The sequence below is a fragment of the Carassius gibelio genome, chromosome B5, assembly GCF_023724105.1.
Source record: "Carassius gibelio isolate Cgi1373 ecotype wild population from Czech Republic chromosome B5, carGib1.2-hapl.c, whole genome shotgun sequence".
Classification (NCBI taxonomy): Eukaryota; Metazoa; Chordata; class Actinopteri; order Cypriniformes; family Cyprinidae; genus Carassius; species Carassius gibelio.
This window is the reverse complement of record NC_068400.1, coordinates 1,301,936-1,328,864: the sequence shown is the minus strand read 5'-3', so window position 1 is coordinate 1,328,864 and position 26,929 is coordinate 1,301,936. Positions and strand designations below refer to the sequence as shown.

Below are 26,929 nucleotides of genomic sequence, written 5' to 3'. Positions count from 1 at the left end.
TGGACTCCAGGCTATCTTCTCCGGTTGCCCCTTCCTGGGCAGATCTGTCAGGGAAGAGGCTAAGGAGGAGAAGTTAGGGATAAAACATCGGTAGTATCCTGCCAACCCCAAAAAGGCTCGTACCTGGGTCTTGGTAGAGGGCCGCGGTGCCGAGAGGATAGCTGTCACCTTCTTTTCCTGGGGGCGGATGAGGCCACGTCCCACGCAGAAGCCCAGGTACTTGGCTTCGGAGAGAGCCAGGTGACATTTCCGGGGGTTGGCGGTGAGCCCCGCCCGGCGGAGGTCCAGCAGCACCCTCCGGAGCCGCTCTAAATGTTCCCCCCAGGTCTCTGAATGGATGACCACGTCGTCGATGTAGGCCGCGGCGTAGGCCATATGGGGCCTCAGCAGGACATCCATGAGCCTCTGGAATGTGGCGGGGGCCCCGTGCAGGCCGAAGGGAAGGACCCGGTACTGCCAGTGGCCACTGGGGGTCGAGAAGGCTGTCTTAGGCTTGGCATCCTTAGACAGGGGGACTTGCCAATACCCCTTGGTGAGGTCGAGAGTTGATATGAACCAGGCCCTTCCTAGTCGATCCAGGAGCTCATCGACGCGGGGCATGGGATAGCCATCAAATTCAGAGACCTCATTTAGGCGGCGGAAGTCGTTGCAGAACCTTAGGGTGCCGTCGGGCTTCGGGACCATGACGATGGGGCTGGACCATGGACTCCGCGAGGGCTCAATTACCCCCAACTTCAACATCTCCTGTACCTCTGTCTCGATTGCGTGTCGCCGAGCCTCCGGGACACGATAGGGCCACTGCCGGACGATGACTCCTGGTGGTGTTCGGACTTCGTGCTGGATGACGGTCGTCCGCCCTGGCAGAGGGGAGAACACATCCGAGAACTGACCGACCAGGTGCTGCAGTTCCGTCTTCTGGGCTGCGGAGAGATGGGGATCCATGTCCACAACCACGGGAGAGGTGGCGGCGAGGGCCGAGAGCTGGGGCCCGGTCCCCACCCAGCGCTTCAACAGGTTTATATGATAGAGCTGCTCTTCCCTTCGGCGACCGGGTTGGCGCACTTTGTAGGTGACGGGTCCCACCCGTTCGGTGACCGTATATGGGCCCTGCCAGCGGGCCAGGAACTTACAGGCTGAGGTGGGGACCAGTACCATGACGTGGTCTCCCGGCTGGAACTCCCGGGGTTGGGCAGCCCGATTGAAGAGGCGCTGCTGGTCTTGCTGGGCCTTGGTCAGATGCTCCCGGACCAATGGCATGACCCTGTCGATCCGCTCTCTCATGGCCTTGACGTGCTCGACGGTGGTCCGACATACCGCAGGCTGTTGTTCCCAGGCTTCCCGGGCGACATCTAGGAGCCCTCGGGGTTGGCGGCCGAAGAGGAGCTCGAAGGGCGTGAAGCCGGTGGACGCCTGGGGCACCTCCCGGACCCCGAACAGCACATACGGGATCATCTGGTCCCAGTCGCGTCGGTCCTCGGCCACGACACGTCGCAGCATCTGTTTAAGGGTCTGGTTAAAGCGTTCCACGAGCCCATCGGTTTGTGGATGGTATACGCTGGTCCGGATCTGTCGGACTTTGAGGAGTTTGCAGAGGTCAGCCATGATCCGGGACATGAAAGGGGTGCCCTGGTCGGTCAGGATCTCCGCTGGTAGGCCAACCCGACTACTCAGTAGGAAGAGCTCCTGTGCGATGTTTTTGGCAGTGGCCTTGCGGAGGGGAATGGCCTCTGGGTAGCGGGTGGCATAATCCACGATAACCAGGATATGTTCATGCCCCCGGGCGGACTTCGGCAGCGGCCCCACCAGGTCCATCCCGATGCGCTCGAAGGGCACCTCAATGATCGGCAGCGGGATCAGCGGGCTAGGGGGAGGAGTATGTGGCGAGGTCCGTTGGCACGTCGGGCACGCTTGGCAGTACCGCTTGACATCCGCCTCCAGTCCTGGCCAGTGGAAGCGGTCCCGGATCCGTTGCACAGTGTTTTGGGCGCCTAGGTGGCCAGCCATCGGGTGGGCGTGGGCGAGTTCCAAGACCGCCGGGACTTTGCTCCGCGGTACCACCAACAGCGTCTTTTCCTCCCCCCTCCGCTGGCCGACATAATAGAGCAGGCCGTTTTGGATGATGAAGTGGGGTGTGGGGAGCTGGTTGTAGATCCTCTCCTTCCGCCACCCGCACTTGAGACCAGCAATGCTTGAGGCGCTCGTCCCCACGCTGCTCTTTGGCGAGCGTCCCCCCTCCCGCTATCTGCTGGAAGACATCGAAGAACAGGTTAGAGTTTTGGGAGGGGGACTCACCTCCTCGAGGGCTGTCCGACGTCAGCAGCGCGGGGCCTCGTCGAGGGCGCCTTGCTGGACTCCGGCGTCGGCGGTTCCCGGCCGGGCTAGCAGGCTGTGTGCTGGAGAAAAGCTTTTTGTGTGATGACGTGTTCATACTAGGAGTGTCCCCGACGAAGGATTTTCATAGATAGGGTAAATAATGTTTTATGTTTTGATGAACAGATAGCTAACACTTAACGCTGGCGAAACCATAACAATTAACTATTTTATTTTAAAAAATTTGAGTCTTAGTAAAGTTTTAAATCCCTGCCGCCAAGATGCTCCTCTTTCAGTCTCAGATTATGGAAAGTGAAACATAAATCCATAGGGGTGGTTGGATTTATTCACGCACTTTAAAATATTAATTTGAAGCTTCTTTCTTTCAGATTCTTACAACTTTATCATAATAGTATATTAACTTATTGGGAGAAAAACGGTATTTCCCCCATATAGTCAAAATGGTATAATCAATAACACCCTGCGAATATTCGACTGTTAGATTGGTAGTCGAACCAGGCTCCTCGAATCAAAGCTTCAGTTCGTCGACTATTCGGGGTCATACAGTATCATGTTCCATGAATATATTAGGACAATTGTATTTTGTTTCATGTAATTCATTCTGTGCATGACTTAAAGTGATCTGTAAAGTCAAAACAGACAACATCAAAACAGTTTTGGATCAAACCAGACGATACTGCTACCTGCAGCAATGCCCAATAATTTCTCATTTTCCCACTCCCCCCATTTGACTTGAAGAGTTGGAGTTACTGGTCTGCTTATCTCTAACGATTGGAAATGTAATCCTTTACCATCTTTGAATGAGACCTGAAGGAGCTGTTGATACCCAGTTACTATTACCTACCCTCTTAAAATCCAATTTGTAGTTATATATTGGCCCATAGGACCACTAGGTAACTTTTTCGACGAAAACCTGAACCTTAACCTTTCCTGAGGATGGTACTCTTCTACCCTAGGAAAAAGAAGTTTATTCAAGTGTGCTATTAGTATACTTCTTTTAAACAAAAAATAGGAAATTATGCTTTTAGTTGACTTTTTATGTACTTCTCAGAAATATTCTTAAAATGACATTTACGTATGCTTATACTTAAAAAAAGTCTAAATATATTTGAACTATACTTGTGCTCCTAGAATCCGTGTTTTCATTATTATACGGTAGAGGGTGCTAGTACACATCTTATGCACAGAATTTCCCCCCCCCCAAAAAAAAAAAACACAAGTGAAGAAGAAAAAACAAACAACAGACACTAACACATGTAACACGATTATTTGACATGAAACAGCATCAAAACTGTAATGTTATGGAATAAATTGTCAACCGATGAAGAGGTAATAATTACAGTCAAGCTTTGGGGTGTTGAATGACTCCATTTACATTTGATTATCATTCTGAATCCAATTTATAGTCTTTTTTCAGCTTTTTGTTCAAAATGTTATTTCTTTCTTTATTTTTTTAACATACCTACATTAAAGTGTTTATAAAAAAGAATTTATGAAGCTAGAATAAAATATTTTTGTTAAGAAGCAGATACCCTGTTATTTCTTTTGATGTTTTCTATGTTCAGATATTCATTTAACAAAATATATACAAATTGAAACCTAAATTGGGACAGTAGTAGTATACTTAAAGTATGATGTAAAGTTCACTTAACGAAAACTTATGAGTATACTTGCAGTATAAAACTAATAAACTAGTCGTTTACTGAGACTATACTTCAAAGTGTACAAAGTATTTAATTAATAAACTGTCAGTTTACCTAGAAGTTCACTTTTAGTATAATTGCAGTACAAACTACAAACAAATGACCTGCCCGACTCAATCTGAGCAGCTGAGTTCTTAGCCATATCTTCAAGAATCGACTGAAAACACATAAAAACAGATCTCTTCCATCTTTATTTGATCCTCTACCTCTAGAACTTTCTATTCTAATTATTTTCATTAAAAAAAAAAACTAACACTAGCTTTTCTAATATGTTTGTACTCATTTGTTTTGTTTTTATTAGTTATACAATTAACAAAAGCAAAAAAGACCTCTAAAACATGCTTTATTCTTTTTCTATTCTATCTGTTTTTTATTTTTATTTTTTATTATAGTATTTAAAAAGCCCTTGCTATTTGCACTGTTATAGCACTTGTATGCCATTGCTCATTCCTCTTTTGTAAGCCGCTTTGGATACAAGTGTCTGCTAAATGACTCAAGTAAAAAATGTAAATGTAAAAGATGCTGTCTTACATCATGAATTGTCTTTTAGTGATCTAGATTTTCATTTGTTTGAAATAAGCTGCAAAGTGGACGAGACTGGGAAGTTGATTGTCATTAACCAGGTTGCATAAGACTGATTTTTACCTGAACTTCATTTCCAAAGTAAATCACAGAAGCTGGAAGAGAGAATAAATAAGGTCTGCATGAAAGACAGAAAATAAGATTGAATAAGATCAAACACATTTAAATGGGAAAGGGAAAAGGGGAAAATCGCTTTCACATGCAGACTAAAAACCAAACCAAGGGAAACAGTGTAAAATTAACCCAGAGACTTCTTAGCACAATAGTGAACATTTTTTTTAATTTATTAATTAGAGGTGGGCATAGATTAATTTTTTTATTCTAGATTAATCTCACTGTGATCTTGAAATTAATCTAGATTAATCTAGATTAAAATGGCTCATTCGAATTCTGCCGACGGCATTCAGAATATGTGTGTTACCCAAATAAAATTGACAAACAGTAAGTCTTTGAGAAGGGGTTTATCAAGCTAGGTGGTGCATTAGAAATGTACATCTCCTGTTTCCAAAATGCATCACAAACTGCTTGAAAAAGCTGTAAACTAATTCCACATTGCACTAGCGGCGACCCGGTGAAGGTTGTACCAGTGGGCCCTGTTTGAAATTGTCTAATTTGTATGTTTGTTTATTTTTATTTATTTGTGCTATTTACACAATGTTTAAGGTTTTCTCAAGTTTGTAGGCGTCAAGGTACAGAAACCAAATAATTAAATGTAAAAAAGCACTGGATAGTCTTCAATGTAAAAATGAAATATACAATCAAGCCTACATTTATTCAGACACCTTCAACATTTCTCACATTATTACAATTTTGCTATATATACACTGAAAAAAGTGTTTCATTGGATCAAAGTAAAAAAAATTGCGTCAACTTGTTACATCTAATTACTTTACTTTTTATCAACTTAAAATTTTTACTTTGAAAATAATTAACTATCTATTGCTTAGCCAAAGCAAAAAGTATCTCAAAATCAAATAATATTTTTAAGTTCAATGAAATCTCAAATTATACTTTGTCTTAATGTTTTTTCTTTGTATTAACTTAATTATTTTACTTTCTATCTAACCAAATATCCAAACAAATACAATTTAAAATATTGATATAATATGAAAAAAAAAATACTTTCAGAATGTGTAATTTTATCAACTAAGATGAATGACTTCAAGCATCAAACATTTGACAATTTATTTTGTCATAATACAACATTTTTTTTTTTACAATGTGTACAGTATCCTGATACAAATACACACTGTCTAACAATATAAACACATCATAAACTTGACAATTTTTGTCATAAAACATTTCTACAATGTGTATAGAATTTTTATAAAAACACATTGTGCATTGACACACTGGATACAATGTAAATTCACCATAAGAATCAGTTATGGTTTCGAAGAGAAACATACAATCTTTCCATGAACGATCTGATCAGATCTGACTACACAATCAAACATTTAAAATTCTGTAATCATTTCCATGAACTGTCAATCAGAACTGACTACACAAATCAAACCTTTAGAAGTTAAAACAAGTTTGGCCCAAAAACTGCTTTAAATTGGGCAGTGTAAAACAAAACACTTTTAATAAAACACCTACCAAATTAGCCAATGGTAGAAATAAAAAAATAAATTGAAATTTAAAAATAAATTTTCACCTTCATGGAATAGTTTACCCAAAAATGAAACTTCTCTCATAATTGTCGAAATGTCTCTGAACCAAATGTAAAGTTAAATACTTGAATAGCTTAAGGATGATTAAACAACGTAAGAATTTTTATTTTTGGGTAAGCTATTTAATTGACCCTAGATAAAACACAATTTAACCAAGATAAAACAAATCCGGTTTAGTAAACAGTAGTACAGTTAACTTTGTATAAAAGGATTTATACGGTCCAACATCTTCAAAGAAATGTAGCATCAGCAGAACACTGTAGCTGAGTCAAAGGAAACAAATTCATTCCTGCAGCTTTGAAGAGAGGTTCTGCACCCTTTGGCTCATCTGCTTACTCTCTATGTCCATGATTATTTTTTGAAAGGCCTCAAAGGTGTATTTGAGTCCTTCAGGATATTTTAAGTTCAGTGCATAAATGAGTCCAAACATCATAGCACAGGCACATGCAACAGAGGGCAACTCATTGAGTACTTCCACACCGTCAATGACAATGGAAATGTCCAGTGCACGACTAAGAGCATCAGTTTCACGGATCACAAAAAACGCCATGGTGGTCTTTTCAAATTCTCTCTCTGCTTCCTCCCTCTGGTCAGCCTAAAAACATAGGAGAGAGTAAATTCAGGGACTGTGAAAAAAAAAAAAAAAAATATCCCTTCATCTGAAAATTACAAAATTTATTTAGCTTTCCTACTATGGAGATCAATGTAGAGCCCAAACATCTGTTGCTAACTTTCATTAAAATGTCTTCATTTGTGTCCAGCATAAAAATAAAATGTAAACGGCTTATTGCAAAAGTAGAGTAAGTGATTACTATTTTTGGGTGAAGACGTACTTTTACACTTTCTTTAGCTTTGAAAATGCTTTTAAACACTTTGTACAAGCAAACGCCCGTACAATGTGTTGACCATTGTAGATAATCAGACATATTCGTGGAAGAAAGTCACACAGGCTGATGTGTAAATGATAACACAATTACTACTATAAAGTGATATGTCACTACCAAATCAAAATTTAGTTAGGATGCTTTGAGGGCGAGTAAAACATAGGGAAATGTTGATTTGGTAGTGAAATATAACTTTAAGGCAAACATGGTTGTAGAAGATTTCAGTAGTTTACATTGTCTACATTACCTGGTATTCTTTGATCAGACAGCTTGTATCTTCACCAAGGTATGTGATCAGGCACTTCAGCAGGCACTCTCTTCTGATGTCTATGTCCAAACTCTACAAAATGTTCAAGATGTATTGTTTTTATTAGACCAATACACTACTAAATTGATCGCCACAAGCAAATTTGTTTGCATGTAACCAATACCTGATCCATAACTTTAATAGTGTCCTTGGTTTTTTCACGGAGGGCTCCACCTTTGCTCCTAATAACCTGGAGAAGCTGAGAGCTCTGTCTGTCCAAAGAGGCCATAAATCTTGATTGTAAAGGTAAGGTTGTGATGCGAAAATATTCTGCATTAATCTGTAAGAAAGAGAAACAGAAAATATACTTCTTGGAGAGAGAGAAAAAAAAAAAAACGATTTTACTTTGAGAACTAGTTGTAAAAGACATATGCACACAATGCATTAAACAACAAAACATATAATTAGGGCATCCAAGACATTTTCAAAAACACTACATACTAAACTCCAATGGTAAAACCTATGGTAATTCCAATTTAAGTCATTTTAAAGTTTTAGTACATTTTAAAAAATTTTAATAAAATAAATGCTTTTACCTCCTCTTGTTGAAACAGAGCTGGCCATCTTTCTTGCAGATCTTGAACACTAGGTTGGTTTTCCACAATCTCTTGTCTCTCCAATAGGTAGGGATGGGATATGATTGGCCTCACCACGTTTAGGTCGTTTAACATTTTTTGCTGGAAAAGCATGGTCTGAGGCTTTGGTTTTCAGAGAATTTACCAAATACTCAGGGTATCCGAGACCTTTCAACTGTCACTAAAGACACAAGGAACAGTTTCATTATTTTTCAGGTGCTGCCCAATATGATGGAAATAGTCTTTAAATGATGATGTGTGTTTGTATTCACAAAGCAAGCATTTATAAGTTGTCAATTCATCTTTTTGAGAGGGATGCTGAGGATGCCTCCTTGACACATGGCTCTTCAGAGAACTCCAAGTTTTAAATGAACAAGGACAGTCTGAATAAACGCAAGGATAAGGATGACGATGTCCAACATTCCTATGATCAAGCTTAAAATGTTTGAGAAGCTCAGAACGCTTGGCTTTGGAGACACCACAATCTTTGCATTTCCACATTGAGCCAATGAGAATGGTGAGGTAGAGCATAGGAGAGAAGAAAGATAAATAACAAAACTTATCCTCCAAAGCAAACATTAAATGGTGCAAATTACTTTTTCATGTGACTGGATTATTCAAAACCTGTCCTAATTGTTGTTCAGCAGCAGGCCTACCCCGTCCTACAAAAGACAAAGTGAATTAACCACCTGGCTCACATAAACAGATCACTTCTTTGCGAGTATGCTGGTCGACACAATGATTTAAAATAAGTGTTTAGGCATGTCACTAAAGACATGTGTTTGGGCCTTCATGTAAAGCTAATGTTAATCATAAATGAGAGACCATACAAGTAAGCGGAGCAAATAACTTGCGAACACGAGTTTCATAAATCAATAAAAATCTTCATAATATATACCTTCATAAAAACGTTAAGTCTATACAAGTGTCTGAAGCGTGCATGTACTTTATACATGTAACTAGCTGTACAGTATTGCACTCCAGCATACCCGAAACAGTCTTTATACTATGTTTCAATATCAATCCATCTCACCTCAAGCAGTTTTCTTGTATTATTTTATTTCCACTCGGTTTAACATTGTAATGAGGGAAACGTGTAACCATTCTAAACGAGTTAGAGCAGTCAAACTATTATGTTAATACTAACAGTATGTAAAACACCAGTACAACATAACATTTTATGAAATCATACAAGTATAATGTTAATAATATGGCCCAGACGTACGTTTAAAATTACTTACCAATTTTCTTTATTCACGTTTTACCACGCCGAGTTCATCCATGCGGTTTAACAAGATGGCGGAATGCTGAACGTCCTCACGAACGACCATGGATTACGTTATAAATCACGTGACAATGGGAACCAATATTTTAAATTTCAATTTACAGAAATGTATACTTTACACTAACAATACATTATTTTAATTTTAAATTGACCAAATATTTACATAACACTGATGGCTAGACAGAAAATGTAATGTTTTGAGTTCTTTAGAGTAATGACATGCCTTGTGCACTTTTTCTCAGTGTATTGACTCAAATCTAATGTACTCCCAAAAGTTTACACTCTCTTAATTCATAAGTCACTGTGTTATATTTAAGCTCATTAAGACGGAAATTTACGACATATTTTGTGTATATATTTTACTATTCAAACGTCAGGAGACAGTACTGACGCTGTGGGTCTCGTCGTGCGCTTGCCTCCAGTGTACAAGCACAGAAAGCTGTTGTGGGATTAACAATTTCAGTTCTGTTTCGCAGCTAATAGCGGTTTTAAAATAATCAAGCTCTTAATTTTTCATTGATCCATGCTTCTTTGATCACTCTAACGTGTCAGTAACTTCATGCAATCCGCCCAATTAAAGATGCGTGGGTGTATGTACATATGACAAAACACACCCATAAAACAGTTAACTTATTCAAAAGCACCATATAACATTACATATTTATCAGATGCAGTTACAGTAAATTAAAGCTTTTTTTGTATAGTTACTCACCGATATTGTGGAACTGCTTTCAGCCGCAGTCTGGATGCGAGGAAAACAAGATGGCCGTCGATCGTAAAATTCTCAAACCCAACCTCCATTACGTCAGTGGTCACGTGGTTTACACAGAACGCAAAATTATTGATTTGATGTGTAGCAAATAGTTTAAATTAAACCAACAAAACGTCTAAGGTTACGTATGTAACCCTGGTTCCTCGAAGGAACGAGACGCTGCGTCGAGAACGATTGGGGAACGCCCCCAGCGTGGCATCTCTGAATCATGTGTGTAATCAGTCCAATGGATGGGCGAGACGTCATAGGCGGGTGACGTCAGAGACCAGGAAGCATAAAAGCCGGAGAAACACAGCCGGCACCAGCCTCAAAGGATGAAGCAAGCGCCGGCCAGAGATGTCGGAAGTGTGGCACTGCGACGCAGCGTCTCGTTCCTTCGAGGAACCAGGGTTACATACGTAACCTTAGACGTTCCTCTTCAGGAACTCGAGCTGCGTCGAGAACGATTGGGGAACGAGAATGCCCACGCCGCCAGACTTACAAATCTCTGCCAGTGTGGGAAACTGCACAACTAGGACGAGAGAACAGAGGGGCCTGGAGCGGCTCGTAAATCTAGACCGTAAAATCTTACAAAGGTCAAGGGCGTGGACCACCCCGCAGCCTCGCAGATATCATGCATAGAGACACCTGCTAGGAAGGCCTTGGAGGCCCCAACACTTCTAGTGGAGTGAGCCTTGACCCCCAGGGGGGAGGGGAGGTCAGAGGACTCATATGCAAGAGAAATAGCATCTACTATCCACCGGCTGAGCAGGAAGACCTCTCTTAGGGGGACCATAACAAACAAACAACTGGTCCGCCCTTCTCCACAGGGCAGCTCTGTGGATGTATGTGTCCAATGCTCGCACTGGACACATACAATTAAGCTTCTTCTGGTCTGGCTCCCTGAAGGGAGGAGGACTGAAGGCCTGGAGTACGACAGGCCGTGGTGTAGAGGAGGGAACCTTAGGGACATACCCCGCACGAGGGTAAAGGAAAGCTTTAGCCAGACCGGGCGCAAAGTCTATATAAGAAGGGGCCACAGAGAGGGCCTGCAGGTCCCCAACTCTCTTGAGAGAAGAAATCGCCAACAAGAAGACAGTTTTAATAGAGAGAAGGCGATCAGAGATCTCCTCAATAGGCTCGAAGGGCGGCCTACAGAGAGCTTCTAACACCACGGCCAGGTCCCATGTGGGGACACGAGAACGTACTGGAGGCCTCAGCCTCAGCGCACCGCGGAGGAAACGTGTAACAAGAGGGTGTCTGCCCACTGACTGGCCACCGAGAGGGGCGTGGTAGGCCGCAATGGCCGCCACGTAGACCTTCAGGGTGGAGTGGGTCAACCCTGCGGAGAAACGGGCCTGCAGGAACTCCAGCACTGTACCAATCGGGCAGTTAACTGGGTCGAGCTGGCGGTCTCCGCACCAAGAAGTCTGCTCCCATATTCATATGCCCAGGAATGTGAACCGCTCTGAGCGAGAGAAATTTGTCCTGGGCCCACACAAGGATCTGGTACGCTAGTTTGTTTAGACGGCGTGAGCGCAGACCTCCTTGGTGGTTGATGTAAGAGACCACCGCTGTGTTGTCGGTGCGCACCAACACATGGTGACCTCTCAGGTTTGGGAGGAAATATTTCAATGCTCGATAGACCGCTAGCATCTCTAGGCAATTGATGTGCCATGTCAGATGGCGACCACTCCACAGACCGCGGGCAGGGTGGCCACTCATGACCGCACCCCAGCCGATGAGGGACGCGTCCGTCGCTAGCATCACGCGGCGACAAGGAGCTCCCAACACCGGGCCCTGAGACAAGAACCAAGGCTTCCTCCACATATCCAAGGCACGTAGGCAGCGCCGCGTGCCCTTGATCATGCGAAGTGGGTTTCCCCTCGGGGAGAACTGCTTGGTCTTGAGCCACCACTGTAGGGGTCTCATGTACAGCAGGCCAAGAGGTATCACGTTGGACGCAGCTGCCATCAGACCCAGCAGTTTTTGAAACCGCTTGACAGTGAGTGACTGGCCTTCTCTCACTCTCGCGACTGCGGCGAGGATCGACTCGATCGTGCCTGCATCGTGGTCGAATCCCACACCACGCCCAGATAAGTGGTTCTCTTAGACTTAGAGGCCCCCGACCCAGAGCGTCGTCTGGACCCACGGCTCCGCTTAGCTGGAGGAGCACGTGAGGCGACACTCTGTTTTTGTGCCTCCCTGTATGAGAAGCTGGTACTCGGCGAAGGCTGCCCCCGCCCGGCAGCCTCCGGATTTAGAGAGCGACGTGGGAGGAACCGCTGGAACGCCGCCGCCTGCTTGCGAGCCTCCTGGTACCTGTCGACGACAGAATTAACAGCGTCGCCGAACAGGCCCGAGGACACAAGCGGGGCGTCCATGAGACAAACCCTGTCCTTTTCTTTCATGTCAGACAGGGTGAGCCACAAATGTCTCTCTGCTGCTACCATTGCTGCCATGGACCGCCCAATAGCACGAGCGGTCTCTTTGGTAGCGCGTAGAGACAAATCAGCGGTCCTCCTGAGCTCCGTAATATCCTCAGATCTCACGTGCTCTTGCTCATCTAAATCTCTCAGCAGATCGGCTTGGTACGCCTGTAACACCGCCATGGTGTGCAGACACGCACCAGCCTGACCCGCTGCCGAGTACCCCTTGCCCACCAGCGCTGATGTTGTGCGCAGCGGCTTGGAGGGCAGCGCCGGAGCCTTTAATGACGATGCCGCGCCGGGAGACAGATAGCTCGCGAGCGTCTGTTCAACCCGGGGCATCGCCTTATAACCGCGCTCATTCGTCCCCGCTACGCTGCCGTAGTGATCAGAAGCGGGGATGAAGACGCGGGCCGAGAAGGGTTTTTCCCACGATTTACACACCTCGGCGTGCAAATCGGGAAAAAAAAGGCAGGCTTCGGCGCGGAGGTGGCGGCTTAGTTCGCAGAAAACGCTCATCAAGTTTACTTTTCTGCGGTTCAGCCTTTTTCTCGGCTGGCCATTCGATGTTTAACTTGGCCACAGCACGAGTAACCACCTCCAAAAGCTTCTCATACTGGGGCGATTTAGGGGGTGAATCCTCAGCGACATTCACCACATCAACCTCCTCGGAGGAAGATAGATGAAGCGCCGAGCCCGCTCCCCGGGGAGAAGTAGCGCCGGAGCGCGCCCGATCCCTGAGAGCGGGCGCTGGATCTGGCAGGTGAGGAAGAAGATAGGGACTCGCCCGTCTCCATTCCCTCTGCCAAATCCAACTGCGAACCCCACGAGCGAGATCGCCGCTCCGCCTCGGCAGAAGCGGGACCAGCGCCGCGGGGAACGCTAGCGAAGGCTCCCTCGGTGAAGAGAGCCCTCCGGGAACGGAGAACATGCAGGGCAAGCCGCTCGCACTGCGGGCAGTCGCCTCTCTCGAGAGCCGACTCTGCATGCTCCGCTCCCAGGCAAACAACGCACAAACTGTGTGTATCCCCGCCTGAGATATAGCGAGGACAGGGAGGAACACACAGTCTGAAACGCTGCTTGCCTTCGCCCATTTTGTGTTTGGTCTTGGAGGGTGCTTTTGGCATACTTGGGATGACAAACAACACTAAATAAGACTCACAAACGTAAAGTTTCTTGAACAATACAGACACACAGAGAGCGCTTGCTGAAGACAGAAAGGCTGGTGCCGGCTGTGTTTCTCCGGCTTTTATGCTTCCTGGTCTCTGACGTCACCCGCCTATGACGTCTCGCCCATCCATTGGACTGATTACATACATGATTCAGAGACGCCATGCTGGGGGCGTTCCCCAATCGTTCTCGACGCAGCTCGAGTTCCTGAAGAGGAACTTAGATTTACTTTAAATTTAAGTAAATAATTTACTTAAGCTCAAGAACAAGACAGAAAATTAAATAATTTAAGTCGGATTAAGTATAAAATGTGCTTTAGAGTAATGACAGGGCTGTTGCACTTTTTTCAGTGTATCAAAAAATATATCTGGTGTCTGAATAGTTTTTGGTTTGACTGTTAAAACTACAAAGTAGTCAAGAGCAGTGAATAATTTTCATTTTCATTTTCTTGGATTAACATTACAGCAGCCAGTAGCTAAATTAGGCGCTGTCACTTTAAGAGACGATGAACGCATCCAATATAATACACATCACATTTTCCTCAACTGTTTACTTTCACTTAAGAAATAACTGACAGTTTTTTCGAGAATAATTTCTAAGGTGGATATTTTGACATATTTCGTATGTATTTGTCGGCACTAGAGCAAAAATAAGCAAATTCGATGTTCAAGTGTTTTGATCAAAACACATGAAAACACTTATTTTTAGCGTCTCGAGACGCCTTTCTCTGCGTGAGCCCTGAACACCAGAACACCGCGAGTACTGAATCGGGCTCTTTCACATTTTGTTGTTTGTTTCAAACTGCGATTTGTATTTGTTTGTTCCGGTGCAGGAGGGACTTTGAGGAGAAATTTGCAGAAGAGAGCTCGGTTCAGTGTCGCTGTCCGTTAGGCTGGCCTCAACCAGTCGGTTATATGAAATATCAAGGTGAAAGTCATCATAGCTCGCTTAGACCCAGCTCCCAACCCAACTTTGAGAATAGATTAACTGCGATATTTTTTTTATCGCCCGATAAGAGTCTCGCGTTAACGCAGCACGTTAACGGCGATAACTATGGAGTGAGATTCATGCCAAAACCTCACACACACACACACAAAATGTGTTTTACTCACACCCAACGATTCACAAACAAACTCAGTGTGGTTTGCAAATACAAAACATCACTCACAAACTAATGCATTATGTTCTGCAAATAAAAAACGTAGCTATCAATCAAATACAGTACGTTTTACATATACAAAGAAACGTATGTCTTCAAGGACAAAAATATCTTCCAAGTACAAACTAAAATCTTTCAAGTACAAAACAAAATCCTTCAAATACAAAACAAAATCCTTCCAGTACAAAACAAAATCCTTCAAGTACAAAACAAAATCCTTCAAGTACAAAACAAAATTCTACAAGTACGAAAAACTGTCACGTGACTTTTGGCACAAATTTTCCGCCTTGCTGATCCACACGCAAATGCCTTCAGATCCACACACGTTAGTAAACTGTCATGTAATTCGCACTCCACAAAAGCAGGTGGCGCTGTTAGCGACTTGCTTGGCGCCGCCACCGACATGCAAACAGGAGAGAAGAAGAAACGCTAGTGTGAGGGACGTTTTGAACATGATGAGCGGCTAACAGTTGAGTTTCCAGTCATTGCTGGTGAAAAATCAGCCTGAAGGGGTTGTTATTCGCTATAACAACCGCCTCGCTATACATGATCCCACTTATTACATCGCTACCTACAAAATAAATAAATACTTTAACAAAATTTATTGATTTTAAAAACGATTGTATTGCTTCCGATAAAGAAAATAGTCCGTTACGCGTCCATACCAACGGTCTGTTTTTCATGGCAAGGGTGTGTTTAGACCTCCAAATCAACCCTGGTCTTCTCCTGCTAGTGTCTAATAGAATATAAAGGCTTTATTCCATGTCAAATCAGTCAGAATCCAGGAAAGTGGTTGCAGCAACATCTCAGATGAAGAGTTTTTCTATATTATTAGATTAGATTAGATTAGATTCAACTTTATTGTCACTGCACATGTAGGTACAAGGCAACGAAATGCAGTTAGCATCTAACCAGAAGTGCAATAAGCAGTAAGTACAGAATAAAGGTCTATAATATGTACAATAACTATACAGGTAAGTATTATGGACATAATTTACAGATATTAAATACTATAAGCAAGATATACAGATAGGTGTACTATGAACATACTATACAGATGGGCTATGTAAAAGTGTATGTACACTATAGGCAGAACTATGAACATAATTTACAGTATTGCAATGGACAGTAAAGTGCATAGAAAAAATATTACAATGTGCAAATGGATTGTACAGTGTTCCTGGATGAACAGACAGTAGTGCAAGTAATAACAAGTTACTGTTTTTTGCTTGTTGTGAATAAATAAATAAATCAGTCACAGTGTTGAAGAGGGGGAGGAGTCTATGTGTGTGGTGTGGGGGGTATTGAGGGGTGTCAGAGGGCAGAGTTCAGCAAGGAGACAGCTTTAGGGAAAAAGCTGTTCCTGAATCTTGTGGTCCTTGTTCGGAGGCTCCTGAAACGCCTCCCGGAGGGGAGGAGGTTAAACAGTCTGTGGTCAGGGTGAGAGGAGTCCTTCAGAATGCTGCGAGCTCGACGTAGACAGCGTTTCCTCTGGATGTCCTCAAGAGCAGGAAGTGGTGTCCCTGTGATGCGCTGGGCAGTTTTCACCACCCTCTGCAGTGCCTTGCGGTCAGCCACTGAGCAGCTCCCATACCAAACTGTGATGCAACTGGTCAGGATGCTCTCGATCGCACACCGGTAAAAGTTCACCAGGATGGATGAAGACAGCTGGTTCTTCTTCAGTGTCCTGAGGAAGAAAAGGCGCTGGTGAGCCTTCTTGACCAGGTTGGAGGTGTTTGTGGCCCAGGACAGTTCCTCCGAGATGGTGGTTCCCAGGAACTTGAAGCTGGAGACACGTTCAACAGCCAGCCCGTTAATGTGGATGGGGTCATGCGTGCTTCCATTCTTCTTCCTGAAGTCCACAATGAGCTCCTTTGTCTTATTGGTGTTAAGGAGCAGGTTATTGTCAGCGCACCATGTGGCCAGGTGCTGTACCTCCTCCCTGTAGGCAGTCTCATCGTTGTCACTGATGAGGCCAATCACCGTGGTGTCATCTGCAAACTTAATGATGGAGTTGGATCCATGCACAGGCTTGCAGTCGTGGGTGTAAAGGGAGTAGAGGAATGGGCTCAGCACACAGCCCTGTGGTACGCCAGTGTTAAGTGTGATGGTGGTGGAGTGGGTGTGACCTGACCGAACATGCTGAGGCCTGTTGGTCAGAAAGTCCATAATCCAGTTGCAGAGGGAGGTGTTGATGTCCAGGTCTTCAAGTTTTGTGGTCAACTTGGAGGGAATGACGGTGTTAAATGCTGAACTGAAGTCAACAAACAACATCCTAACATACGTGTTGTTATTGTCCAGGTGTGTGAGTGCAGAGTGCAGCACTGTACATACTGCATCCTCTGTGCTCCTATTTCTGCGGTAGGCAAATTGGTGTGGGTCCAGTGTGGGTGGGAGGCAGTCTTTGAGGTGTGCTAGGACCAGTCGCTCGAAGCACTTCATAATGATGGGTGTGAGTGCTACGGGGCGATAGTCATTCAGGCACGTTGGGGAGGAGTGTTTCGGTACTGACACAATGGATGTGGACTTAAAACATGTTGGCACAGTTGCTTGGGTGAGGGACAGGTTGAAAATGTCTGTGAAGACCCCTGCAAGCTGCTCTGCACATGCCCTAAGCACACGTCCAGGAATGCCATCCGGGCCAGCAGCCTTGCGTGCGTTGATCCGGCTCAGTGCAGTGTGGACATCTGTGGAGGTGAGTTTAAGGGGTTGGTGGTCTGCTGAGGGTGAGATTTTGGTGGCCATCTCCTTGCTGTCGCTGTTGAAGCGAGCATAAAAGTCATTTAGCTCGTTAAGGAAGGAGACGTCCGTGACTGTTGGTGTGGAGTTGCTTGACTTGTAGTCACTGATGATCTGGATGCCCTGCCACATGCGTCGGGGGTCAGAGTTGGAAAAGTGTTCCTCTACCTTCAGCTTGTAGCAGTACTTGGCCTTTTTGATGCCCCTTTTCAGGTTAGCCCTGGATTTACTGTAGGCCTGAGTGTCATCTGACCTGAAGGCAGCGTTGCGGTCTTTCAGCAGAAGTCGAACCTCCTTGTTCATCCATGGCTTCTGATTAGGGTATGTTGTTATCTGTTTTTCTGTTGTTACACTGTCAATGGTGGAGTTGATGTGATCCAGTACAGAGGAGGTGTAGATATCAATGTCCGTGTGAGAGCCACAGGCAGCCTGTGAAGCAAACATACTCCAGTCAGTGTGTTGAAACCTGTCTTGAAGTAAAGAGTCTGCTCCAGTTGGCCACACTTTGATGGTCCTCACTGATGGCTTCACACGGTTGATGAGGGGTGAATACTTAGGGGTGAGAAACAAAGAAAGGTGATCAGACTGTCCGAGGTGGGGGAGGGGGCTCGCGATGTAAGCTCCATTGATGTTTGTATAAACATGATCCAAAGTTTTGTCTCCTCTGGTGTGGCAGGAAACATGCTGGTGAAATTTGGGGAGTACTGTTTTTAATTTGCAGTGATTAAAATCACCCGCGACAATAAAAGCAGCCTCTGGGTGAGCAGTCTGTTGTTTACTAATGGCTGCATGAAGTTCGTGCAAAGCAAGCTTGGCATTAGCATCCGGTGGAATATAGACTGCGGTTATTATGGTGGAAGTGAACTCCCGTGGCAGATAAAAAGGTCTACATTTAACCATGAGAAACTCTAGGTTAGCTGAGCAGTGTCTCCCAACAATGACAGTGTTCGTACACCAAGCTTTGTTGACATAAATGCACAATCCACCACCTCTTGTCTTGCCGGAGTCATCTGCCGTTCTATCTGCCCGGAGCGTGTAGCGTCCTGCTAGCTCAATAGCATTGTTGGGTACGTCGCTGTGTAGCCATGTTTCCGTGAAAACCATGACATTGCAGTCCATAAGTCGCTTACTGTGGGTGATGCGGAGTCGTAACTCATCCATTTTGTTCACCAGTGACCGCACATTAGCGAGGAAAATGCTGGGTAAAGAGAGCCGGAGCGGTGTTAGCTTTAGCTTGGCTCTTAGACCTCCGCGCTTCCCCCGCCTTTGTTTACGATCTCGACGCCGCCTGCGAGCACTTCCGCCCGGCCGGGTAGAGTGCGAAGCCTCGGTTGTTCTAGCGATCTCAGGGATGAGTCGAAGATTGGTGATAAAACTGTTGGTAAAGTCCTCACCGATATCCAAAAGCTCCTGTCGGGTGTATGATGTTAAAGCAAAGCTGTTCAGTACGAACAGACCCGAGATGAGCAGGAATAATACTGCAAAATTGCAAAAACTGGAGAGACGCTGAGCCTCGCGATGTGTTCGCGCCGCCATCTTGGTCTAGAAATTAGAAATTATATTTGGGTCCCAAAATCAAGGCCTGTAAAAATATTCATATTTTTTGTCAGTCCTTGAGATTGTCATTTTTATAGCATCAAAAACACAATCAGAGAACCATGTTTGGGCATTAATATCTTAAAGTGTTATTCATAGCCTCACCAAACTTTGCAGGATGGAAGACAAACATGTTCTTAGTATAACTGAACCAAAGTTTGTACTGCATGTCTATTGAGATTCTACAAGGCCCTAGATTTGGGTAAGTGGCTAAACCCCTGATACTGAGGGTATTATAAACTCATTTTCTGCATCCATATCATACCAGCAGGCTGTCAGCATACATGGGTGCTGCATTTTTTTTAAAGCTGAAAATTAGGACATAACCTGCTTGTTAATAACCCTTAACCCTTGCTAAAAAGAACTATACGTATGAAGTATGTGCAAAGATTTTATTTGAATTAAAGTATATTCAATCAGTAAGAATAAACTTGGCAATGGGTATGGCACTGGTCCTTGAGGGAGGTTCAGGGGGGTATATATAAATACACACAACTTTTTAATTCTGACTTTTTCTAGAAATAGACTATTTTTCCACAAACTTCTTTATAAATTTTACCAAAAAATGCATCCCATTGACATTAATTTGAACATACATTGACAAAGAAAGTAATGTTATTCAGTCTCAGAATTAATATTGTGTATTTCTGGAGTTTGTTACAAAATGTTATCAAATGTGTTCCGGGTCCTTGATGTAAAAATGTTTGAGAACCACATAAACACTTTACATGTCTTTTCAGGTATTGTACCTACCACATTTGGACTGGGAGGACAGTGGCCTGCCTGATGAGCCACACCATGGTGTCACTGTTCCTGAGATGGGCGATGTACTGAGTGATGAACAAATGGCAGCACTAAGGGCAGCCATAAATCCCCTGGGACACTCCCAATCACATGGCTCAGACATCTACCTACTTACTGTGGAGTATGTCCAGCACTTACTAGGCTTACAGTAAAATGTACTCAGCAAAGGACCTGATTCAATGATAATGCAGCACAAATACAAAAAGAACACTTATCTACAGAACAGTGCCCCTGCTAATAACTGGTTTGTAAGATGTTACAGTAACACAAATAAATATTTCTGAATCAGTGAGGTGGTCTAATGTTTGATTTTTCTCTGTTTAATCAAATCAGACCAGCAGACATGCCCCGTGTTAGGACTGCCAGCGGCAGCAGGAAGAATAGCTTTCCTCAAGCAGTGCTAGCAGCAGACTTTAAGACTTTCAGCTCTCTTAATGTCGTAATGAATGTTCAAACCAAACACATGTAGATTGTATTATTTTTTTTATTGTAGTGTGAATACAATCTTAAAACATCTGGGGGGTTGGAACAAACAAAAAAAAAAACAATCTTTCTCTTTTTTTTTTTACTATGGGGACCTGGTTTTCTCTTCCTTATGGGGCGGTCACACTGCACTTTTCTCTCCATTGACTTCCATTCATACGCATGCGAATGCGTCAGACCGGAAACGCAAGCTCATGCGAAAAATTTCGCATTTCGCTGCATTCCAAAGTTCAAATTTGGTGAACTCTGACCTGCGAATTCGCATCACGTGAAGATGTGGGACCAGTAGAAGATCGATACGTCACTGCGTGACCTCTCTGTACAGAAATTCAAATTCAAAAATGAAGGAAGCGCTATATAACTTTAGTTGTAGCGCAGCGTCCTATTTTATATAATACATATTTAAAAGATTATAAAAAATAAAATAAAGTATCTGCATGGTTTGTAGTGTCAACCGGAACAGATGATAGATTTGAATGTGGATGTTTTATAATTGTTTATTGCTTAGGGTGTATATATTTATATAGAGAGATACAGAGAGTACAATATAATAAGACGCCGTCGCAAAAGACACAGTACAAGCACATATTAATCCATGTTGTGATAATTGAGGAAAGACCGTTTTATTGCTCTGCCCATTTTCGCAGCGGTGTCTGAAATAATTTTGCATGTTTAAAGTCTAGTGTGACCGCGCCTTTAACCAACTTGTGCAGCTCTGTGAGTGCATCTAAAATGCCTTTTGGGATGAGAACCTGGTTAGAGGCAGCACTAAAAAGAACAGCCTCCTGAAAACACACAAATTCAAGGTAATCCAGGTCAAGGGGTTGCTGACAGACAATATGCTGGAGCCGTGTGTGGATTCTCTCTAACATTGTGCAAGCAGTTCCTAGAGAGAGGGGAAAAGAGGAAAAATGTATGAGGTCAAAAATGCTGGTGTAACTGAACATGACCAGTAAAATGACCAAAAACTACACTTTGGTTCATTCTTAATATCTTCATGACCATTGAATTTAAATTAAATTAAATTTAAATTAAATTTATGCATTTAGCAGACTCTTTTATCCAAAGCGACTTACAGTGCAATCAGGCTATCAATTATTACATATCATTAGTGATAGAGACCTCAAATAATGACACATGATAATGATTACGATTAAGAAAATGTAATAATTGATATCATATGGATGCAGAAAATGAGTTTATAATACCCTCAGTATCAGGGGTTTAGCCATTTACCCAAATCTAGGGCCTTGTAGAATCTCAATAGACATGCAGTACAAACTGGTTCAGTTATACTAAGAACATGTTTGTCTTCCATCCTGCAAAGTTTGGTGAGGCTATGAATAACACTTTAAGATATTAGTGCCCAAACATGGTTCTCTGATAAGTGTTTTTGATGCTATAAAAATGACAATCTCAAGGACTGACAAAAAATATGAATATTTTTACAGGCCTTGATTTTGGGACTCAAATATAATATAGAAAAACTCTTCATCTGAGATGTTGCTGCAACCACTTTCCTGGATTCTGACTGATTTGACATGGAATAAAGCCTTTATATTCTATTAGACACTAGCAGGAGAAGACCAGGGTTGATTTGGAGGTCTAAACACACCCTTGCCATGAAAAACAGACCGTTGGTATGGACGCGTAACGGACTATTTTCTTTACAATCGTTTTTAAAATCAATAAATTTTGTTAAATTATTTATTTATTTTGTAGGTAGCGATGTAATAAGTGGGATCATGTATAGCGAGGCGGTTGTTATAGCGAATAACAACCCCTTCAGGCTGATTTTTCACCAGCAATGACTGGAAACTCACCTGTTAGCCGCTCATCATGTTCAAAACGTCCCTCACACTAGCGTTTCTTCTTCTCTCCTGTTTCCATGTCGGTGGCGGCGCCAAGCAAGTCGCTAACAGCGCCACCTGCTTTTGTGGAGTGCGAATTACATGACAGTTTACTAACGTGTGTGGATCTGAAGGCATTTGCGTGTGGATCAGCAAGGCGGAAAATTTGTGCCAAAAGTCACGTGACAGTTTTTGTACTTGTAGAATTTTGTTTCGTACTTGTAGGATTTATACTTGAAGGATTTTGTTTTGTACTTGAAGGATTTTGTTTTGTACTTGAAGGATTTTGTTTTGTATTTGAAGGATTTTGTTTTGTACTTGGAAGATTTTAGTTTGTACTTGGAAGATATTTTTGTCATTGAAGAAGACGTTTCTTTGTATATGTAAAACGTACTGTATTTGTTTGATAGCTACGTTTTTTATTTGCAGAACAAAATGCATTCGTTTGTGAGTGATGTTTTGTATTTGCAAACCACACTGAGTTTGTTTGTGAATCGTTGGGTGTGAGTAAAACACATTTTGTGTGTGTGTGAGGTTTTGGCATGAATCTCACTCGATAGGATAACGGCCCACCACTATTATTAATACAAGGAAACCAACCAGCATTTTAACCTCTTACTAGAACCAAACTCACCAACATTCAAACATCTTTTGAAGAAAAAAAAATATATATATTTTTTTTAAGTAGTTTAAGTCTTTGGTTCTTTTAATTGTGATGATTTTGGCTCACATTGGCTCACATTTAGCAAAAACCCACCATGTAAAAAAAAAGGGGTACTGTCACAGTTCATGAATTCACTGTCTCACCTTTTCTGTGCGTGCGGTTGTGTTGGAGGTGTGGTTACTGATTACCTATCACCCTGATCACTGCCACCTCCTGCACTCATTACCGGGACTATTTAAACCTGTTTCTCACCCAGCCGTATTGTCAGATTGTTTCAGTGAGTCTGGTGTTCTGGCTGTTCATGTGCTTCCTGGTCTTCACTCTTCGTTCCGGATTCCAGGATCCCGCCGGTTTGGTTCCCTCATTGCATCCCTGCGTTGCTGTCCTGAGCGGTGGTATCCTCAGCCTGCCTGCTTCAGAGCCTGACTTCACATCATCTATACATAATAAATATACACACACATTATGTAAACAAAAACTTTTTCATGCAATTAATCATGATAAATATTAGCAAAAGTGTATGCAAAACTGTATTCTGGAGTCATGATTTGGATGACAGTACTTTATTGTTTTTAAATCGATTTTGAATGGATTTTTTGGGAGTTTATCTACAGTTTTTATGGAAAATTTTAATTTTGTGTTCCTTTGAAAATAAACCATCAAACTGGTTCAAACAACATGAGGAGCAGCAAATATTTAAACCTTAAAAAAATAATTTAAAGCTTGTGACTTTATTTTTGAAGTACATTTTAAGCACAGTTTAATTGTATTAAAATATAAAAAAGTGCAATCATATCCATAAACATAAATTAAAGGCAGTACAATAAATATGACCATGTATCTAAAGTGCATATATTAAAATTAAATTAAATTAAATGTATGCATTTAGCAGACGCTTTTATCTAAAGCGACTTACAGTGCATTCAGGCTATCAATTTACATATCATATCATGTGTTCCCGAGGAATCGAACCCCAAACCTTGCCCTTGATAACACAGTGCTCTACCAATTGAGCTACAGGAACACATATTAGTATCTAAAGTATCTTTTGAACGGGTACTGGGGTCCAGTGACAGCTTTTGTACCTTTTTTTTCTGAACTGTTATTGTGAAAAAAGCTTTTGTTCATGCATCCAGTCCTAAGGCCGGGTTCACACCGCAAGCTGCAGCAGAGCAGAAGCAGCGCGTATTTTTTTCGGTGCCTATGTTAACAGATGAGGGCGTTCACACCGCACGCAGAAGCTGCGCGGCAGAGCGTTGCAGAAGCAGAGCAGAAGCAGCAGTGCCGCGATCGTTTCGGCGCTGGGTCTATTTTTGCAGCGCTGCTGACGCTCAGTTAAAGTGAAAGTACACCTTTGATGGACAAAATAAATATGATTTCACACAAAAAGTGCTCTAACTGCACAAAAAAAGCACATCTAGAGTGTTTTAACAAGAACTAGAGTATGTTACGAAAAGGAAATTAATATAAAAAAATATGTATAGAAGATAAAGTGACCATGGCCAAAATGATCATGGCCAAAATACATATGTACTTAAACGAAAATTTGCCCAAAATTTGCATTAATGATATCTACTGTGTTCTTAGCAAATTACATAAATGTATGATATTTAAAACCACATATTTTTCTATTTTTTATTATAATTTTATTTTTAATATATATATATATATTTTTTTTACAAAATCTGTTAAAGTACTTACAGTTCTATCCAAAAATAGACTTTTTTTTGCCGAAATACAAAAACAACTTTAAATAATTTATATTGCTAGCTTAGCCTTGGAGATTTATTTATTATTAGTAGTTGTCCTATTCTTTTAACTAGGCCTATGTATTGGCAGAAGAACGGATGTCGTGCTAACAATCATAAACAACAGCACGTGGTGTCACAGGCGGTGGTCTTCAGAGTGCACCTGGAAAGACAATAATGGACGACACTCGTCTCATTGTGGAAGTTGAGAAATATCAAGTTCTTTATGATCCACACAATGTACTTTATAAAGACTTGCAGGAGAAGGAAAAAGCATGGGATGAAGTTGCAGCGGCTCTTATTGCAGATGGTAATTAATTTTATAGTGTTTTTGACGCTTTCGCTGGCACACGAGCAAACAACTCAATATTTGATTCAAAATTGATTCAATTGGAACCATTTATTTACAATTTCTAAATTACACATAAGCACACAAATAACAAAAGCAGGTGATACATGCATATATAATAAACAAGTAAATGCTGATTTCAAGATGAGCAGGAAGTCAAGGCTGTGAACCATTTACTATACACATAATTTAAAACCGTTTATTAAATTGGTTTTCAGGGTGTTTTTTGGTAAATTTGATTGCAAACAAACCCAGTGACAAGATGGTAATATGCACCATGTTCTCTCCTACGTCGGTTAATGGGATGAACCCAAAGTCTGGGTCTTTTTAGTCTCCTTAATAACAAATATAGCGCGATGGCCTTTCTTCTATCAACAACACGTACTGCACGGAAAACAAAGACATGACAAAGATCCAACAAAAGTAACAATTAAATTATTAATTAAAAAAGCTTCTTGCCTAGTCTTTTTATTTAAATGTATTTTAAATGGGAAATAAAGCAATGCGAACGTACCCATTATAGAGCACTCTGACCAAAATCTGCTGTTCAGTTGCGCGCTGCCTCCGCTGCCGGTGTGAAAGCAAAATAGGCGCGCGCTGCTTCTGCTCTGCCTACCTGCTGCTAACGCGCTGCTTCTGCTCTGCTGAAACTTGCAGTGTGAACCCGGCCTAATGAACCAGCGCCTGTTGATACCTGAGGTCTTCTTCTCCGACTCGCCTCCTCCAGGTGTCTGTGCCACATGATCGCATTGAAACTTGTAAACGTTCTCTGAGAAACACAGACATTCTGCTTGAGTTATGCATACAAGAAAACGTCTCGGATATGTACGTAACCCTCGTTCCCTGATGGGAGGGAACGGAGACGTTATGTTGAACGACATATGGGGTCTCACTTGGGAGGCCAATCATCTCTGAATTTAAGAGAAAACGCCAATGAAAATTGGCTAGTGGATTAACATACCTGAGCCACTTCCCGTGCCAATGGGTATAAATAGGGCGACAGGTGCATCCACTCATTAGGTTTTACGCTGAGGAGCCGAGAACGTGTCCCGGCAACAGCGAATGGTTCAAGGTTGTGGCATGGGGACATAACATCTCCGTTCCCTCCATCAGGGAACGAGGGTAAGGTACGTAACCGAGACGTTCCCTATCTGTCGGTCACTATGAGTTATGTCGAATGACATATGGGGTCCTATGGAAAACGCCACAACCTGAACACCGTCACAACCCTGTGGCGCTGCAATTGTCGACAAGCCCTGGCGTGCCAGAAAGGCTATGCTTAAGGTCGTAACCTTCCCAAAGCCCCAGCGCAAATTCACTGACCTTGGTACCGAAGGGGCCAAAGGGTGAGTACATTGCTGCTGGAGAAGGCCATGCTGCTGTTCCGCCCACACAAAGTTAATGGAAGGGATTTCAAACTTCAGAGAAAGATTGCTTCAAATCTTCCCTATTTGTTCTTCCAGCTTGGCAAGACAATGGGGAAGCGAGCCTTAGGAAAAAGTTGCTACGGAGACCACATCCTACCCGTAGGGAGGTGACATGTCGATATACTGATATGGACTGACCCAGGGGGCAGTACTACATATGGAAGGGGTCTCTGAGGCAGGTCCTACCTTGGAGTAGGGAGAACAGGTCTGTCAAGGGAAGACACGGGTTTGCCAAGAGGGAAACCTTACCGTGGAAGAATACACATATGGGATTACCTGTAGGGAACCCAGCCATATGAACACAGACTGCTCCGCCAAGTCTGATTGCCGAGGGTGCTGGAGGATGCACGACCAGGGTACGCCAACCGGGGAACTCTACTGGGAGAAAAAAGGTGCTCACATCCCTCTGTTAGGGGGAAT

At 42.9% G+C, this 26,929-nt stretch overlaps 1 protein-coding gene and 1 long non-coding RNA gene across 2 annotated transcripts; both read right to left on the bottom strand.

The window, feature by feature from the left end:
• Positions 1–5,780: 5,780 nt before the first annotated feature.
• LOC127957838 (uncharacterized) lies at positions 5,781–8,467 on the bottom strand. The gene is made up of 4 exons (XM_052556542.1): positions 8,017–8,467; positions 7,605–7,760; positions 7,421–7,513; positions 5,781–6,884 (listed from the first exon to the last, which is right to left on the bottom strand). The coding sequence occupies exons 1-4, from the start codon at positions 8,167–8,169 to the stop codon at positions 6,573–6,575; spliced, it is 714 nt and encodes a 237-aa protein (XP_052412502.1). The 5' UTR covers positions 8,170–8,467; the 3' UTR covers positions 5,781–6,572.
• A 16,635-nt stretch (positions 8,468–25,102) lies between these two features.
• Positions 25,103–25,733, bottom strand: LOC127957847 (uncharacterized). The gene is made up of 2 exons (XR_008153868.1): positions 25,597–25,733; positions 25,103–25,466 (listed from the first exon to the last, which is right to left on the bottom strand). It is a non-coding gene; the product is annotated as an uncharacterized LOC127957847 (long non-coding RNA).
• Positions 25,734–26,929: the final 1,196 nt, after the last annotated feature.

Excerpts from the sequence above, each read along its gene's own strand:
- LOC127957838 (XM_052556542.1), bottom strand. The coding sequence starts at position 8,169 with ATGCTTTTCCAGCAAAAAATGTTAAACGACCTAAACGTGGTGAGGCCA. Across the intron at positions 7,761-8,016 it reads CTCTGTTTCAACAAGAGGAG|ATTAATGCAGAATATTTTCG; the intron begins GTAAAAGCATTT and ends TCTTTCTTACAG. Across the intron at positions 7,514-7,604 it reads CTATTAAAGTTATGGATCAG|AGTTTGGACATAGACATCAG; the intron begins GTATTGGTTACA and ends AACATTTTGTAG.